General features: G+C 37.2%; 1 protein-coding gene across 3 annotated transcripts in view; it reads left to right on the forward strand.

Moving 5' to 3' along the window:
* The window catches only part of SNX29 (sorting nexin 29), a 103,175-nt gene that overhangs the window by 68,820 nt on the left and 18,231 nt on the right, over positions 1-16,124 (forward strand). For all 3 annotated transcript variants that reach the window (XM_030284399.4, XM_030284400.4, XM_072935774.1), the window contains exon 20: positions 2,899-3,038. In XM_030284399.4, coding sequence (XP_030140259.2) covers positions 2,899-3,038 — 140 coding nt within the window. The remainder of the gene's footprint in view (positions 1-2,898; positions 3,039-16,124) is intronic.

A 16,124-nucleotide genomic window follows, 5' to 3' on the forward strand; every position in this document is an offset into this window, starting at 1 on the left:
TAGTACATGGTGCAGAATTTCATGGTAGATTGCCTGGTGTTTGTTTTACAGATCAAATTCATGTCAGAGTAAAAGAACATTTTTAACTGTTTTCAGGCTGGGTTTTTATTTTATTTGCCTTTTTCTTGGACAAATGTCAGAAAAATAGCCATATTTTTCTGTAAATTTGTAATTTACAGCTGTAATTTGTTTAGCTGTAAACAGCAAAAAGTTTCTTATGCAGTACAGAGGTAATACTAAAGGAGTGCGACTTCTGCTTAAGAAAAAACTTAAACATAATTGAAATTATTTCACTGAAAATACTGTTGTCAAAGATTTGTGACCAAAAAAAACTTTAGAACTGAAAATGTTGCTGAATGTGGTATTTAACAATGGAGGTTTTCTTGTGAAAGCATAACTGCCAGAAGTGATGGCAGTGGAGTGAGCAAGTGCAGGGAGGGTGAGGCAGCTCTTGGGAAGGGCTCTGAGCTGCCCTGGGAGAGGCTCGTGGAGCAAAGCAGGATTGTCCTGCCCCGTGGCACAGCCTGGCAGCACCTGGGGCACGAGGGCTCACACCCAGATGGGCTCAGGTGCCAAACATCCCCTCTGCTCGTGTGCTTAAAGCTTCCAGAAGCAAAGCTCTTCCACAAACCTTTTCTTCTTCCCAGACATCTCCCATGAGTCCCTGTCTTGTCTTCATCCCCACGTGGCTGGTGGCAGCAAAGTGTCCCTCCCTCCCATGGGTGATGTGGTGCTTTAAATCCTCGGAGAGGAGAGAGGGGAACACAAGGCTGCTCCTTGAGCCTCGCCAGAGAATCCAGTGGGAGCAAAAACCTTAAGAAAAAGAAAACAAAATAGTAACATAAGTGCTATTCATTGCTAATTGTTTATTTTGCATTGAACAGCATGTTTATTTATTATTATAGTTCCATTTTATGGTAACATTATGTGTCATCATGAATTAAAATGTTTGCTTTAATGTTCCCAACAGCTTGTATAGGCTTCAGTTCCACATTGTCCTCCTGCAGCAGGGCAGGGGGCAAGTTCTGCTCTGCTCTGTGCCAGCAGCAGCTGCTCTCAGCTCAGGAACTGGGCAGGTGACCCTGCAGAGGGGCTTGGGGGGAGCTCCAGCACTGCAGCTCTGCTAGTTTAATAAAGGATGAGTTTCAAATCACTTGCAACACAACTGGTGTGTATGTTGGTGAAAAAATGTGGCTTATAAAAATGAAATAGAAAAGTATATAATATGTAGGGGGTTTTTTGTTTGTTTTCACTTAAATCTCCATTGAATTAATTTATTTGGTTAATGAATACATTAATTAATTTTTGCATTCTATTACTACACCGAGTAAAATGTATTAATGGAGAACTGAGATGTTGAAACAGGACTGGACATCTGTGTAAGTTCCTATGTAGAAAACAAAAATAAAATGAATCTGTATATATTTTGGAATTTTATGAATGTAATTAAACAATGTAAGCACTGGTTAAGATTTGAAGTCTGTAAGTATGGATGTCTTTAGCTATTTCTTACGTCTTACTCGATTATGTCCCTACAATTATGTCTGATTTGTTATTCTTAAAAATATGTCTGTTCCTGGTAACTTCTAATGAGAGAGAAGAACAGAACAAAATGTCAGTGAAGGTTCTAGGAATGCTTCAGCAAATTCCTCCTGAACTTGAAGGAGGATCCTTGCTTAGATGTTGTTGTTCTGTTCTATCTAGGGAAGCAGTAACCTTCAGATTTGCATCCCCTGCATGGCAGCATGGGCTGAACCTTTTCCATACAATGAATTTATTCAGTGTTGTCAAATGTATTTATGGTGTTTTGTTGGCGAGTTGGTTTTCTTTCTCACCCCCCCGTCCCCCCCCTGCCAAGAAAAAAGAATTAATTTCAATGCCTTTTCTTACAGACATAAATAATGCAGGTTGGGTAGACACATCTTTTAGATAATGGTTGTTTTTGAGAGCTGTAGCTGTCTAATAATAGGTTTGGCTTTGTGCCTGAAGAACATAGTGTGACATTTAAACCAGGTGAGCTGTGCCAGCCCGCCCAACACAGAACGCTCTGGCTGGAGCATAAAGCATCCAGCACCTGATGTCACTGTAAACCTGTTAGAGCTCCCTGCTCCTGGGAAATGTGTCACCTTTAGATTATAGTCCGCTGTAATTGTCATCCCTCACAGGGAAAAGGTTTCAACCACATGGAAGTTATGGGATGCATGGCATCTTGCTGGTTGTGATAAACTTTTAACTTCTCAGTCCATCAGCAGAATGTGGAGTTTATGGAACTAGTCTATTTTTTTGGTCCAACATGGTATAAAATCATGGATCTAAAATGCTGCAGAAACTTCAGTAAAACATTTTAATGAGAGTTGTGATATAATATTGAAAAAAAATCTACTATAGGAAAACATAATCACAAAATAAGAATTTAATAGCATAAAAATGCTGGACAGATAATTATCCATTCTGGATTTTGTGTACCCAACATCTGAAAAGTATGACTTGGGGAGACATTGTGGGAGTAAATCAGCATTTCCTCTTGCAAGACTGGTAATTCTGGATCTCAAAAAATTGCATAAATTTTTATGCCACAGCCTCTGTGCTGCTGTTCTGCTCTGCCTCTCTAAGATTGCAATGGTTTATGGTCCAGAGAAGACAGATTCTGCCAGAGAGAGGATCTGACATCCTGTCAGTGGATGTTTTTGTGAAACCATTTATTAGGATTCATGATTTTCCTTTATCTCTAAGGACAGAGTCAAGGGGTTTTTGTATATTGCCAACATATTTATATAGCCATAATCACAGAGATCATCAAAAGATTGATTTTTATGCTTACCAGGACTGTTTAGTTGCATGATGAAGTTGAGAAACATGTTCTTTGTGCCATTTATATTTTTTCCTCTCTATTTTTAGGATGCAAAGTTTGTGGAAGAGCGACGCAAGCAGCTACAAAATTACCTAAGGAATGTAATGAACAAAATTATTCAAACTGTGCCAGAATTCACAGCCAATCCCAAAAAAGAGACACTTATTCAGCTGATGCCCTTTTTTCTGTAAGTATCTGTCAAGTACTCAAGAAAATATTAAGGTTTTTTATTACAGATGAATTTTAAAAAAAATGCCATCATCTCCAAAGTCTTTAAATAGGTGCTTTTTTAAAAATAGAAGACTCCTGTTCATATTGCAGGTGCTTTTGTTATATTTAAACATCTGTATGACATATAAAGTATATTTTTGTTTATTTAAATGGTGATTTTGAATGAAAATCACAGTGTAAAGCTTTCAGAAATACCTAAGTGACTTTAAAATCTGCATCCATACATGCTCTTCAAACATTAAGTATTTTCAATTTATTTTATTGGGTCTTTTGTAGTTTTGTTTTGTTTTTGCTTGTGTGGGTTTTGTATTATTTTTTAATTTCTGTTTTGGGGGATGGAGGTAGAAGACTATTAGGGTCCTTACTGACCAAATAAAAAGGTCAAGCTGTTGAACTCTTTTTAGCTGAATTTTGCAGTCTGCTGATGCACATTTTGATTTAATTAATGTTAAAGTTGAGTATGTCCAGAAATAACTCCACAGTTGTCTATTAAGTATCTCAAACCCTTTGATATCCCATCACACAAGGTGTATAATCTGGTAAAACAGTCCCTTTTTCCTTTAAATGTATTTCTTCATGTATTTGTAAATATTTAAAGCTATTTAGGAAAAAATAATAATGAAGGTTTGTTTTTGAAAGTCGTGTTCTTTTGCTAGTAATTTTTCAGTGTAATGGTTTTTCAGTCCTACACCTGTACAAATTATGTATAGGTTGAGCACTCCTTTGCAATTAGTCCTCATGTAAATTTTGCTGTCCACTAGCCTCTGCACAGGGATTGTGCATCCATGCCTGTGAATCCATGGGTGGATTCATATTCAAGACCAATTTCAAATGAATATGTTTCATCACAGCACACATATTTAGTTGTATTATAGCCGGGTCTTTCGCAGAGTGTGTCAGATTTTCAAGTTGAAATTGCATTTCAAGAAAGCTCTATTTATTAGAAAATGTAATAGATGTGTGGAAGAATGCCAAGATACATTCCATGGCATTCATGAGTTTCCAATTTTTCTGTGGATTTGAAATCAATTTGATGAGACAACTTGCTGATGGTGTTATAAATGGTGAAGTGATCTTTGTGGGGAAAACGTCTTAAAAGAGGAAACGTCTTTTGCTTCCTAAGAACTTATTGTCTAGAATTTGACTAATGGCTGGAAAGATGGAAATGGTTTAAGGTTCCAGTTGAGGGACCCATGTGTAGCTTTTTGTTGAGTGATTTTGAAGAAGCTTCCTTTACATTGTACTTAGTTTTGGTTTTTAAAGAAGGGGGGAAAAATACAAAATACATTTGCAATTGTAAAAAGTAATTGTAAATGCCATTATATGCCTTCTCCTGTGGATTTAAAAAAAAAATCTTAATACACTGTTGTTAGAGAAGTAATTTATTACACTATTTTTTGGTTCTGAGAAATAGCATTTCAAGAATAGCGTATTTATAATCTCCTGGCCACTTATATCTAAAACAAGAAAAGAGGAAAAGTGTCCTCTAACTCCTCAGCCCTAAATAATTGCTTTCTGATACTTTTTCTTATCTCTTTTCTAAGTCTGTAAGTAGAATTTAGATCTCATGTTTCTGTATATTAAAAGAAGTGCCAGGTATGGGGACCTGCACAGGGTAAGATGAAAATCACAATCCATGTAATAGGTTCTGCCCCTGCTGCACAAGTCTGAGTGAACACCATTTCCCTGTTATAAAACCCTCCAACTCTATTTCTTTTAATAAATATAATGTAGGGAGAGAGTCAATCAATTTCACAGAAAGAGCAGAGTTTTATTGAGAAGGAAGCACGTTTAAGTCCCAATATTCTAGGGGTACAATTTAGTTAGTGAAGCATTGTGATACAAAATAATGCAGTTATCTCTAAGGAGAGAGAATTGCTGAAGGAAATTGGCCAACACCATTTATCACCCATTCCTAAACACCTCTGTGATGCACTGCACTGGTGCTAACCCTGGTGTGGGTGTTCCACAGGTGGCAAAACAACTCTCTATTCTTAGAGTTAAAAAAGAAAAAATTATCACTTTCATAATTCTTAACACATTGGTTGAGACAATGGGCTGGAATGGTCTGTGATATCCTGACATTATGGCAGAGATTCTGTTCCTACATGTATCTGTGAATTATTTCCTGAGAACTTTTTGTTATATACCAAATGTATCAGTATTCTCTCTTGGCTAGAGTAGATCTGGGAATACTAGTGGGATTCTGGAAAAATTCAGCTGTTGAGCAAAATAACTACATTCCTCGTCTAAAGCAGCAGATAAAATACCTTTTTAATGCATTTTACTACTGAGATATCAGACTCTTCTGCAGCTACAGCAGCAGCATCAAATTAATAAAAAGAACTTTTCTAAAATGTGCTCCTTCTATCAGTGTCTGCAAGTGCCATCATTTCTAGGCTCTTTGAACTCTCTATGGCCTTTATTATCTGAGAGTCTTGACCTGGCACAGCTGGGGGTTTAAAAAGCATCTGAAAGAAAATGCATTTCAGTTCCACTTCAGATTGCCAACTTCTCCAGTATTATCCTTCTGTAATGGATTTTGAGCTTCATCAACAGGAGACCTGAAATATCTTGGAGTCTATGAATTGATTATTACTTTAATCAGTTGTAATCTTTGTACTGTACTTTTAATTCTTCTGTTCTGTTAGGTTTAATAATATTTTACTATACAACACTGTAAATACATACAGAAATTCTGAATATATTTAATTTTTCCTCTGGAGCACAAATATATGTACGGTTGCTTCATCTTTATCAATGAAGGAGTAATTACGAAACATTGAGGTATTAGTCCTGGACTGTGCTGCAGACAGTAGTGGTACCTCACTACCTCAGTCTGGGAAAAAAAATACAGTCTTGATATGCATTAAAAAATCTCAAGAGCATTAGATCTGTCTGTTAGGAAGCAATGAAATATTAACAAAAAAAATTATTTGGTCTTAGACAGTTTTTTCTCAATATTATGTGACCAGGCTTCAGTGTGCAAGTGAAAAATCCCATAAAGGTTATGTCTGATTAGGCATCCTATAGATAGAAATTACAGGGTCAGTTTTAATTTATCACTTCTAAGGCCTGATTGTGGTCTTAAAATATGATTATGGTGAGTAGAACATAAGATTGATATCTCTAAGACTGAATCCACTGTTAATGAATATTGCCTAAAATTTTTATTGTTTGTTGTTTTGGGAGTTCCTCCCTTTCAAGTGCAGTGGTTCCATACAACCAGGCACAGATCTGACAAGGAAAAACATTCAAATTGATCTGCGTGAAATAGTCTGGCACTCTTACAGAGGAAGGAATTGCTTTTACTTTGAAACTCAGCTAACAGTTTGCAGGACAATAATGTGAATGAGTTTGCTGCATTTCTTCCCATCATGGTGTCAGATGCTTGTGGTGACTTGTGGAAGTGTTTCTTGTTCTGAATCCTTGTGCTGTGAGCTGTCATTGATGTATTTTTTCTTTTGTCAGTCTCTACCACTTGTAATCTCAGTTTGTATCTTTTTCAATTTTGATACTGCATTAGCTCAGTCACAGGATTGGTCAGAGTTTCCCTTATAGTCCACTTTCATGTCTTAATGTAAAAAATGGATTCTGACTCTACTAATTTGTCTGTTTACATGCTGAATAAAAAATAATTTGCAGTAATAAAATTGACATCAAAAGATAAATTTTCAGTCCATGTGGAGCAGAACCTAAATCAAGAATTGGCACTGCTGAATTAGATTGCTACATCTGCTAGCTGGTGAAGGCCTTTCTGCTAATACTTACTAAAATGAACATTTATTTGCGCTTATGATTGGTTCATTATGGATAAACAAAGCTGAGTATAACAAGTACAGTTGTGTTTTAATCACATTTTTATCAATATGAAAAATGATCACACATACAGAGCTCTTTGTAAATATATATAAAACCAGGTAGGATCTTTGGCAACAAGAATCACAATTCTTTGGACCATATAATTGAGTCTTTCAATATAAATCTTTATATAGATTGTATTATTTCAAGTATGTAAGAAGCTAAAAGCTTTTATAAGTTGGGAGGAAGAATTCTAAAGTTCTGTGATGGTCCAATTTTCTATCTCTCTGGTTTTTGTATCATTTGTCCTCATTTTTTAAAAGAGATTTTCTTTCCAATGTCCTCATAAAGGGCACAAACTGAAATGCAGGGAAAATAATAAAACCCCCTTTATTCCCAGTGTGAGGAAGACGGAACCCTCCAGCAGTTTGCCCAGAGGTTGGTGACTCTCTGTGCTTGGATTTGACAGGACTCAGGCCTGGGCTGTATCCCCCCACCAATCCCTGTGGGGATTGGCTCACTGATCTCCAGGGGTGCCTTCCAACCTCAAATCTTCTGTAAATGTGGAATATAATCCTAATTCGAGCTGTGTTTTACACCCACCCTGCACAAAGAAGTGTTGGCTAAATTACAGCTGCTCACACCATGTTTGTTACCTGTGAGCAAAGCAAAGTCTGGACATGGGGAGCTCCTACAGCACAGACTCCTCTCGGTAGCTGTGCAGAGCTCTTCAGTAGGAATAGTGCCACTTTGCTGCTTCTTTTGCATTGTTTGGATAAAAATACATGCAAGAATGCTATAAACACAATTTGGTGAATGTTTGCACAGATTGCTGTGCTAAGTACTTTATCTCGTATTGCAGGCCACAGGTACATGCTACACCGGTTTCTAAATAACAATTTTATGTTCTGCTGAGCTGCAAAGCTGCACATTTATTCCCTTGTGGGAACTGCTCAAACAGATGCTTTAACAAAAGCAGAGAATCTGCTCAGTAAATCATCAGCAGGTTCTGTTGTCTGCAGGACGTATTTGAACACCAAAGGAGTCATCAGTTCTTTGTAATGATTAGAGGACTGTAATATTAAAAAAATATGTTGTCTCCATCTCCCCTGGGTGACATTACTAGGGGCATGTTTCATAGCAGAAATTGTGTTCTTAGGTGTTTTGTGTCAGTTGTCTTAGAGTCACCAAGTTAAATTGTAGTAAAAAAATTACTATTTCTACCTCTTTCTCATTTTATAAAATGCTTGCACTCTCTTGGAAGGTAGAGTTATGAGAAATGTGATGGAGAGAGACTGATAGGCAAATTTCTGTGCCAGCCAATCAACAACTCAAAAAAGAATGTCATCTTGGGAGTACTCCTCTCGGATTTATTTAGCACTAAATAGTGTTTAAGGCCAAGTATCTGCTTTTGGTCTTGCAGACAATCAAGTTAAAATATTGTGGAAGAATAGATGTTTGTTCTGAAAGAATTGAAGAATTTTGGTTTGGTTTATATTTGGCAGTTTTCTCATCTCTATTTCAGTTGCACCTGTCAGTGTGTCATTGAGAACATTTAAATGTGTATATTAGAGGTATTATGAGAGGTAAAAAGAACATTAACTTCTCTACAATACCATTGCAAGTATTAAAATGTTGCTGCCAAGTAGAAATGAAATAAATCATTTAGGAAAGTTACTGTGAGGCACCTGTGAATGTTGTATTTCTGGGTTCATTCTCAAGAAATTGACAATTGGCCCTTTCAAAGCTAGTTTTGAGATACTTTAGAGGGATAAAAAGATTTGGTCAGACTCAAAGTTAACTACAGATTAGTGCAACAATTGTATTTCATTCAATAAGTTCATCCCCACAAGGGATAGGTTATGTACAGCAGATGTGGGCACAGTTTAAATGTAAAGAATTAACCTAAACCTTTTCACAGAAACATGAATATTAGTTAAAATAAGATTTTTGAATACACAGACATGAATATATTTGCATATGAAGATAGAGGTGTGACTGTTGTGCTGTTATTGCACCTTCAGGTAAACAATAAGATGAAAAGCAAACAAGCAATCCCTGAAATGCTGTAAAACAATCCTGAAGCAAAGTAAGGAAGTTTAAAATACAATTTAGAATCGGTTGACTTCTCAAAAACAGAGTTGGTGATGGCATGACACTTGTTGAAGCTATCAGGGTGCATATCTGGAATGCAGCATCCTCTGGGGCTGTGGCCGGGTTGGTGCTGGGTTGCAGCCCTGGGCAGGGGGGCAGCCTGTGCTGCCAGCTGGGCACTGCATGGCCCCAGTGCCTCCCCAGCACAGCCCAGCTCTGCTGGGTGACAGCAGTAAGCTCTCTGATAGAATACAGTAGGCACTCTGGAATAAAATTTACATGAGTAAACTGGAAATAGCATTTGCTTAAATATGGGATTTTTAATTAGTAAAGCACCTTCTGATGCCTGAAACATGCTAATGAAACTAATTTATTGCTATGTTAATTGATTGATCTAATGTAGAGACATTACACAATATTTATCTTTCAGTTGAACTGTGTTGCCAAGCACTGATGATTGTTGAAGTAAAAATATCTTAGATATCTAAAGTTTGATTATCACGTTCAGATAATGCAGGAAGTTTCAGTGCAAAAATGTGATATTCTTTTGTGGAATTTTTGTTGATGGTAGAATTAAAATACTTGAATTTGAGTGGATTGTTTTTAACAAACAGAGTTGTCTCACTGTTATTCTTGGGTTCTGCATTCCTCACTTTGTACTGACAGTTTTGGTTTTAGTCTTTCATAACCTATGATGCTTGACATCAGACTTAAAAAAAGCATCATGCATGTTTTGATCTAAGTGAAATGTGAAGAAGTAGGTCAAAAATTGTTTGGTCAAAGTATATGAAAATTCAAACTCTCATGTCTTTCCCTTCTGCAAGAATTGCCTGTTGTGTTCTATGTTTTTGCACATGCTGAAGGTGTGCATTACATGGCATTCTTCAAATGTCTTCAATTTTTCCTTTCCCTGCTCTGAGTAGTTGAGAGGAAAAAGAGGAGAGAAAAAAATACATGAGGAGGAATAGAAAGAGTGATAAAGTGGGCAAGAAAATGCAGGAAGAAAGAGAAATGGGATGCTTGATGTTAAAAACAAGAGGGGCTGAATATAGTAGGGACCTATGGATAAACACTGGTACTTTAGGCTTACTAGAAGCATTTGGCTTTATACAGCTGGTTTTATCCAAACATATGAGGAGGATATGATTGTAGGTTTTCTTTTTACAATGGATCTACCTGGGCTTTGACAGGCGATTTTTGAAATAAGTAAAGCTTTGTATAGGACATGAACAACTGACACACATTCTATTGATTATTCAAATCTGTCAAGGAGCATTTACTGCAACTCTGCTGCTGCTTTGCACAGGGTAAAGAGCTGTCCTGCACCCTCTGATTTTGTTCTTGCCAGTGGTTTGTCTTTTTAAATGGTTGAACAGGTTCTAGCACCTCTGACCTGAGCTAGGGAAGGGTAGTTATCATGGCAATAACATTAATAGCAGTCACAGTCTTCAGAGAGTTGCTGCAAATGGAAATAGATTCCAAATATCCATCAGCACTTAAAATATTTGCTGACTTCAACTTGGTTCTCCTCTTAGTAGTTTTACAGAAGTTAGCAGTCAAGCAACTGCTCACTGGAATTTAAATGACATTTTTTTTTATCAGGAAGAATATTTTGCATAGTCCCTAATGATTTGCATGAGGCATGTAGAATAACCAACAAGATATGCCTTTTGTATCAAAACATTGTAATCCTTAACATGTCAGATAAAAATTAAACAAAGTCAAAATTTGGAATATATGAATATATGTTTTGGTACTTTTAAAACTATTTTTGTAGTTGCTGATTTTCTTCTCAGTTGTTAAAGTAAAAAGGACTAGAAAATCTGTTTGGTTTTCTTAGTTCTTTATTTCTCTCAGCTGCATTTCTATAGGTTGTTTCTTTTCCAGCAGGTGGTCTTATTAAATTTGCCAGCATTGCCCAATGCAAGTAAGTTTTATTCAGGCGAGAGAATCTGTTTATGTCTCTTGAAGTTTTCTTCTTTTTGCCCCCAATTTCTTGCTTTCAGTTGCATTTTCTCAGTCTTGGATTTTTAAGGCACCACTGAATCAGAAATGTTTGAGTATTCAGAAGTACAATTGAAAGAACTTAGTCCTGCAGGGATGGGTGATAGTGAAAGTATTCCAGAAACACATCCCTCTAAGCTCACCCTAATGGACACCTCAGTCTTGCAGTGTTCCAGGACTGAGACACCTCAAGGAAAAGAAGTCATTTTTGTCTTGGTGTGATGCTCAGTAAAGTTGGGGTGCTATTCAGCAACTCCATAATGCTGAAGGGGTTTAGGTATTTTATTTATTTTCCCACTATTGAGCCTTACCATTAAAAAAAAAAAAGAACCAACTTCACTTTGAAATAGTGTGACTTAGACCAATTACTATCTCAATAAAGACAGTGAAACTTGCTTTGCTGAGTTAATTGCTATCAATTGTTCAACAGGCTTCACAAATAGGTGTTTATGAGCATATTTCCATCAATTAGATTTTTATCATGCTTTTTTATATTCAGAGTGACCTTTACCGTGATTATGAGAAGAACAATTTAGTGCATACTGTACAGGGATTGAATACTCTCCAGTCACCATTGGAAACATTTGAGGATTTGTGATCTTTACAGTTTCCTTGGAATAAACTTGTGTTTAATGCTGCCTGAGAAAATAATAATTATGTTTAAAATTACTGAAACAAATAACAGAGGGGCTATGCTATGATATTTCTTTTACATGTGTAGAAATGTACCGGAAATGTTCTCCATTGCATTGGTTGAAAAAATGTGACAAAAATAGAAAGCAAGTAGATTGACAGCAACAGTTCTAAAGCACTTTGTGTGTTGCTAACTGGTGTATATTGGTTTCCTTTATAATCACACAATTTATAAAGCTCTGGAACAAACTGAGTATGTTGAAAACAGCCATGGTCAATGCAGGAACAAACTTCAGTGCTTTATAAAAGGGGCTTTTAACTGTGCTGTGCATTTTGTGATGTTTAATTCCCGTCTGTCTTTTGCAAGGAACTGGCTAGATCAGGATGTTTTTGAATTATTTTAATTTTTTTTTTCATTGGGCCCCATGAATTCTGTTACCACTTTCTAACCCTTTTTTTCCGAGTTAACAACAGGCTTTGTAATGGAAGAGCATTCCCAGGGATGAGTTGTGATTCTCAGCAGCACATCCTTCTTCCTTGCTCCTTTGCTGCTTACCAACAAACTCAGCAAGTCCTCAGCAAAAGACAGGATTTCTAAACTCTGGGGTTTGTGTCTCTAACACACTGAACTTGTGGCAGTGCAAGAAGATATCAAGATTTTTATGATAAAAGAACACAGAGCCAGTTACGTTCTGTGTCATTACAGCAGTGATCCTGTTTCCTTGGTTACAAGTCACATGCACTCCCTTGTTAAAAAGTGAGTTCTTTATACATTCAGGCATTTCTGTACTGAGCAGGTGTTTCTGAAATTGGTAGCAAAAATGGGCTCTGGAACCAGGAAAGAAAGTTTCACTTTGGAGGTTGGGCACGCCGTTCCTGTCAGCATATTTACTGCACACTCATGTCTGACAGGGAGTTGCCAAGGTGAATCAGAAACTGCTTCTAATTAAAGAGAAAAATCCTGCTTCTATTTTGTCCATACCTAACTCATAAACAATGGATCCAATATTTTTAAGGCTCCTTATGCCATTTTTGGATCTGGAACAAATTTTTGCATCTGGGCTATGAAAAGTAGAATGCTGGAAATGCTAATACAGTTAAGTGTGCAGGACTTCAAAGTCCTGTCCTCATTCTTGATAGCATGCAAGCACTTTACTGGGGATAAGGTATGGAACAATTAGTTTACTTTTTTACTTTCAGCCATGTTGACAGCCATCTTTAGACCTTTTCTTTGTAGTGTGGTGTGGTTGTCCTAAGTGAGTAAAAGAATAAAGATGTTCTTGTCAGATGAGGCATATGACAGCTGTACCTGACACAAATATAGAATTGCTGCACCTTTCTTGTAAGCAATGTGGTTTCTACCAATATTCTCGCTTTATTCCCTTCCAATTATCAACACTGGTTAATATATTGAATTAATGACATACAGGAATAGAATTTAACCCAAGAAGATGTAATTATCATAACATATTAAAGGGCACAACACAGTGTCAAGATGTTAGTCTAAATTAATTTAATAGCAGTGCATAAAACAGGAAAAGTCCAGATTGCAACAGTGCAGTTGTTCACCAGAGTCATTCTTTTAACTGGAGTGACTTGATCATTAGGAACTTCCAAATGAGGTTTTCAGCCTGGAGAAGCCTACTGAAAATACTGGAATTTTCCACAAAATATATTTGGGAAGTTAGAGCAACAATAAAAATTTGTCAGATACTGAGTAGGATTTGCTCAGGATTTACTGAGCTTGGGCAGTGTCACACTGTGATTGAGGTCTGGGTGGCTGAAAACCAGAGTGAGTCAAGAGGGACTTGAGGCCTTTTTGTAATAAAGGAAATGTGAAACAAGGGCAAACTGAAACATGAACAGGTGAATTGATTTGAACGAGATAACATGATGTTGTTAATGCAGGAGGGTATTGGTTTCCATGAGGAGCTGTGGGAATGATGATTTCTGGACAACAGAGGTTTGACTCACCAATATAGAATCAACTTAGCTCAGGAGTTTGTTGAGAGAATAATTGGGCATGAACAGGAGCAAACAATAGCTGGGTTTTAGTGGGTAACAGTGTTGTGTCTGCAAGTGTGAATTCTTAGAGAAAGAAAACTGGAGAAAGTAAGGAATAGAAGAATAAATTACTTGAATAAGAGTAGAGGCGTGCTGTAAAATGTAATAGGAGCAAGAGACTGAATGAGACAGTTTGGATTGATTGAAGAGAATGTACATTAAAATGAGGTGAAAAAGGGAAAATGGTGGAAAAGAATGTAAAAAAGAGAGCACTTACACAGGATTTATTTTACTGCATTTTATGCACACATAGAAGAAGCCATTTCATTAGAAGGGTACTGGGATTTTCTTTCATTTTTTTGAAATAGCAATGGTAGCTGAACTAGCAACCAAAGGTGTTCACCATAGGCACAGAAATTTAAACACTGTGGTAGGAAGGTATTTTGTCTTCTGAAAACAAGCCTTAAAAATACACATGGGTGATTCTGGTATTTTAGAATATTCTTACTGTGTATAAAGATGCAGCTCCACATAGGATCTTGGGGTGAGAAGGTCTGGTGCAGTGGGCATTCTGCAGTCAGTGTTATTCCAGCTACAGAGCAATGTAAGTGCCTGGCAGGAGGAGATCCCCCTGCTTTGGTTATCTGACCAGCTTGGTGGGCATTCAGTAGACCTGTTCTCTGTGTGCTGGGACAAAACTGCCTCTCATCCTTTAATCCCCAGCTCTGTAAGCTTCCATTATCTCAATTTCACACCCTGAATATATTTTTGTGAAGTGCCTTTAGCATAATTCAGGGTGATTTTTTTTAAGTAGTGGAAACTTGGAAAATACACAAGCAATCATCTTCTATCTTCAACTTTATTGTCTGCATACATTAAAATAAATTTTTGCTCATGTAAACACTTAGTAGATTCTAAGGTAATTTATATGTTGATCCTCTCCATTCCAGCAGTGTATGTACTCTACTCATCCTGAAACTCTGGAATCTGGATTTCCTCAGTAGGAAACAATTTCTTTGTGCAGTTCTAAAACTCTGCTACAACTGTTCATTGGTGTCAGGATAGTGTTAGCAGATATATGAAATTATGAAATGTGCATGTGTGGAGCATACACAAATACAAAATCAAATCCAGATGGCAATTTTAATAACACTTACAATGCAGATATTTGTGACATCACCTGTGTCAGTTCACTGTGCTCATTCTCCAGGCCTAAGGGGTGAACTCTGTGGAAGGATATGGGAAGGAGATCCAGGTGCCCTGGAGAGCCAACCCCAAGGGGACAGGGACCCTCCTGGGCAGGGCTGTTCTGGCTCGGAGAGCATTGGCACCTCGGGCTCGTTGTGCTTTTGCCTTTTAGCTCTGGCTGCTGCTCAGTCTGTGCCAGAGCAGCTCAGCCAGGCCTGCCCAGAGCCCCAGTCTGCCTGGCAGCCCCACTTCCAGCTTTTCTCCCTGGGGGCTGGAGGGATGCTCTGTTCTGCAGCTCTGTGCTGGGTTAAAGAGCTCTCTGTGCTGTGTTTGTCTCCAAAATCAAAGCCATGCTGTTGTACCTAAATCTTGGGTAAAGCAATGTTTTAGTTCTCATGCAAAATAATGAATCAAGAGTTGCAAAGCATAACCATGAAAAGAGTCAGATACAAACCAATGTCTGTAAACCTGCTCTCCATTACCCTCCTAGTCTGCACTGATTACTGACTACTGTAGAACATTGAGATTGAAATTTTCATGTTTGAAAGAGTTTGGCATTTCTACAAGATCGATAAAAATTTTTCAAGTGAGCATGTAGAACATATTTCTACTTGAATAGCTAAGATATATAACAGGGCATCTTGTTTCTTCCTCCCTTCAAATAATTGTAATTATTAAAGACTCAGATTCTGTTTTGTTCATTGACAAGTATACATAATTTGTAAAGGAAACTAGCTAGTAAAAGTAAGCTTTTACTATCTTTGTAATTGTCTAGTTATTTCCTTTTGCTATGTAAACCAGTTTCTGGCATGATTGAGTAGAATTCTTTCTAAAAAATTGCTTCAATGATACACCTAATTTAATGAAAAAGAGTTTTATTTTCTATGTGTTATCCTTCTTTTTCTAGTAAATGGGACTAGGCATGTCTGGACAGTTTATTACCTAGTTATCCTCTCTGTCTGTAACAATTTGCTCCATTATTCTGCTGGAATTGACTTTTTCAGAGGAGGAGAGCACAGAGGAGTTTGCAACTCGATCAATCAATAGCTGAGAATGTGCTAAAATGCTGGGAGTGTGAGCAAGTGCAGATGCCTCTGTGTTCTTGCTGCCCTTTCTGTCTGACATTGTCTATCTTCCAGCATGTGGGACCTCTCATACCTTGAACTACCAAAGCTGTGTCTTTTTGTCCCTTTTCAATCAAAACCCCCAAAATTATTACAATGTTTTAAAATGGGAACAGAATTTGCATTATAAAAAGCCCACAAACATAAAGAATTATGTTGCATCCTAATGCTTATTTTGATGTAGCATCCAGGTC

This window comes from Taeniopygia guttata, chromosome 14 (assembly GCF_048771995.1).
Source record: "Taeniopygia guttata chromosome 14, bTaeGut7.mat, whole genome shotgun sequence".
In the NCBI taxonomy this organism is placed as follows: domain Eukaryota; kingdom Metazoa; phylum Chordata; class Aves; order Passeriformes; family Estrildidae; genus Taeniopygia; species Taeniopygia guttata.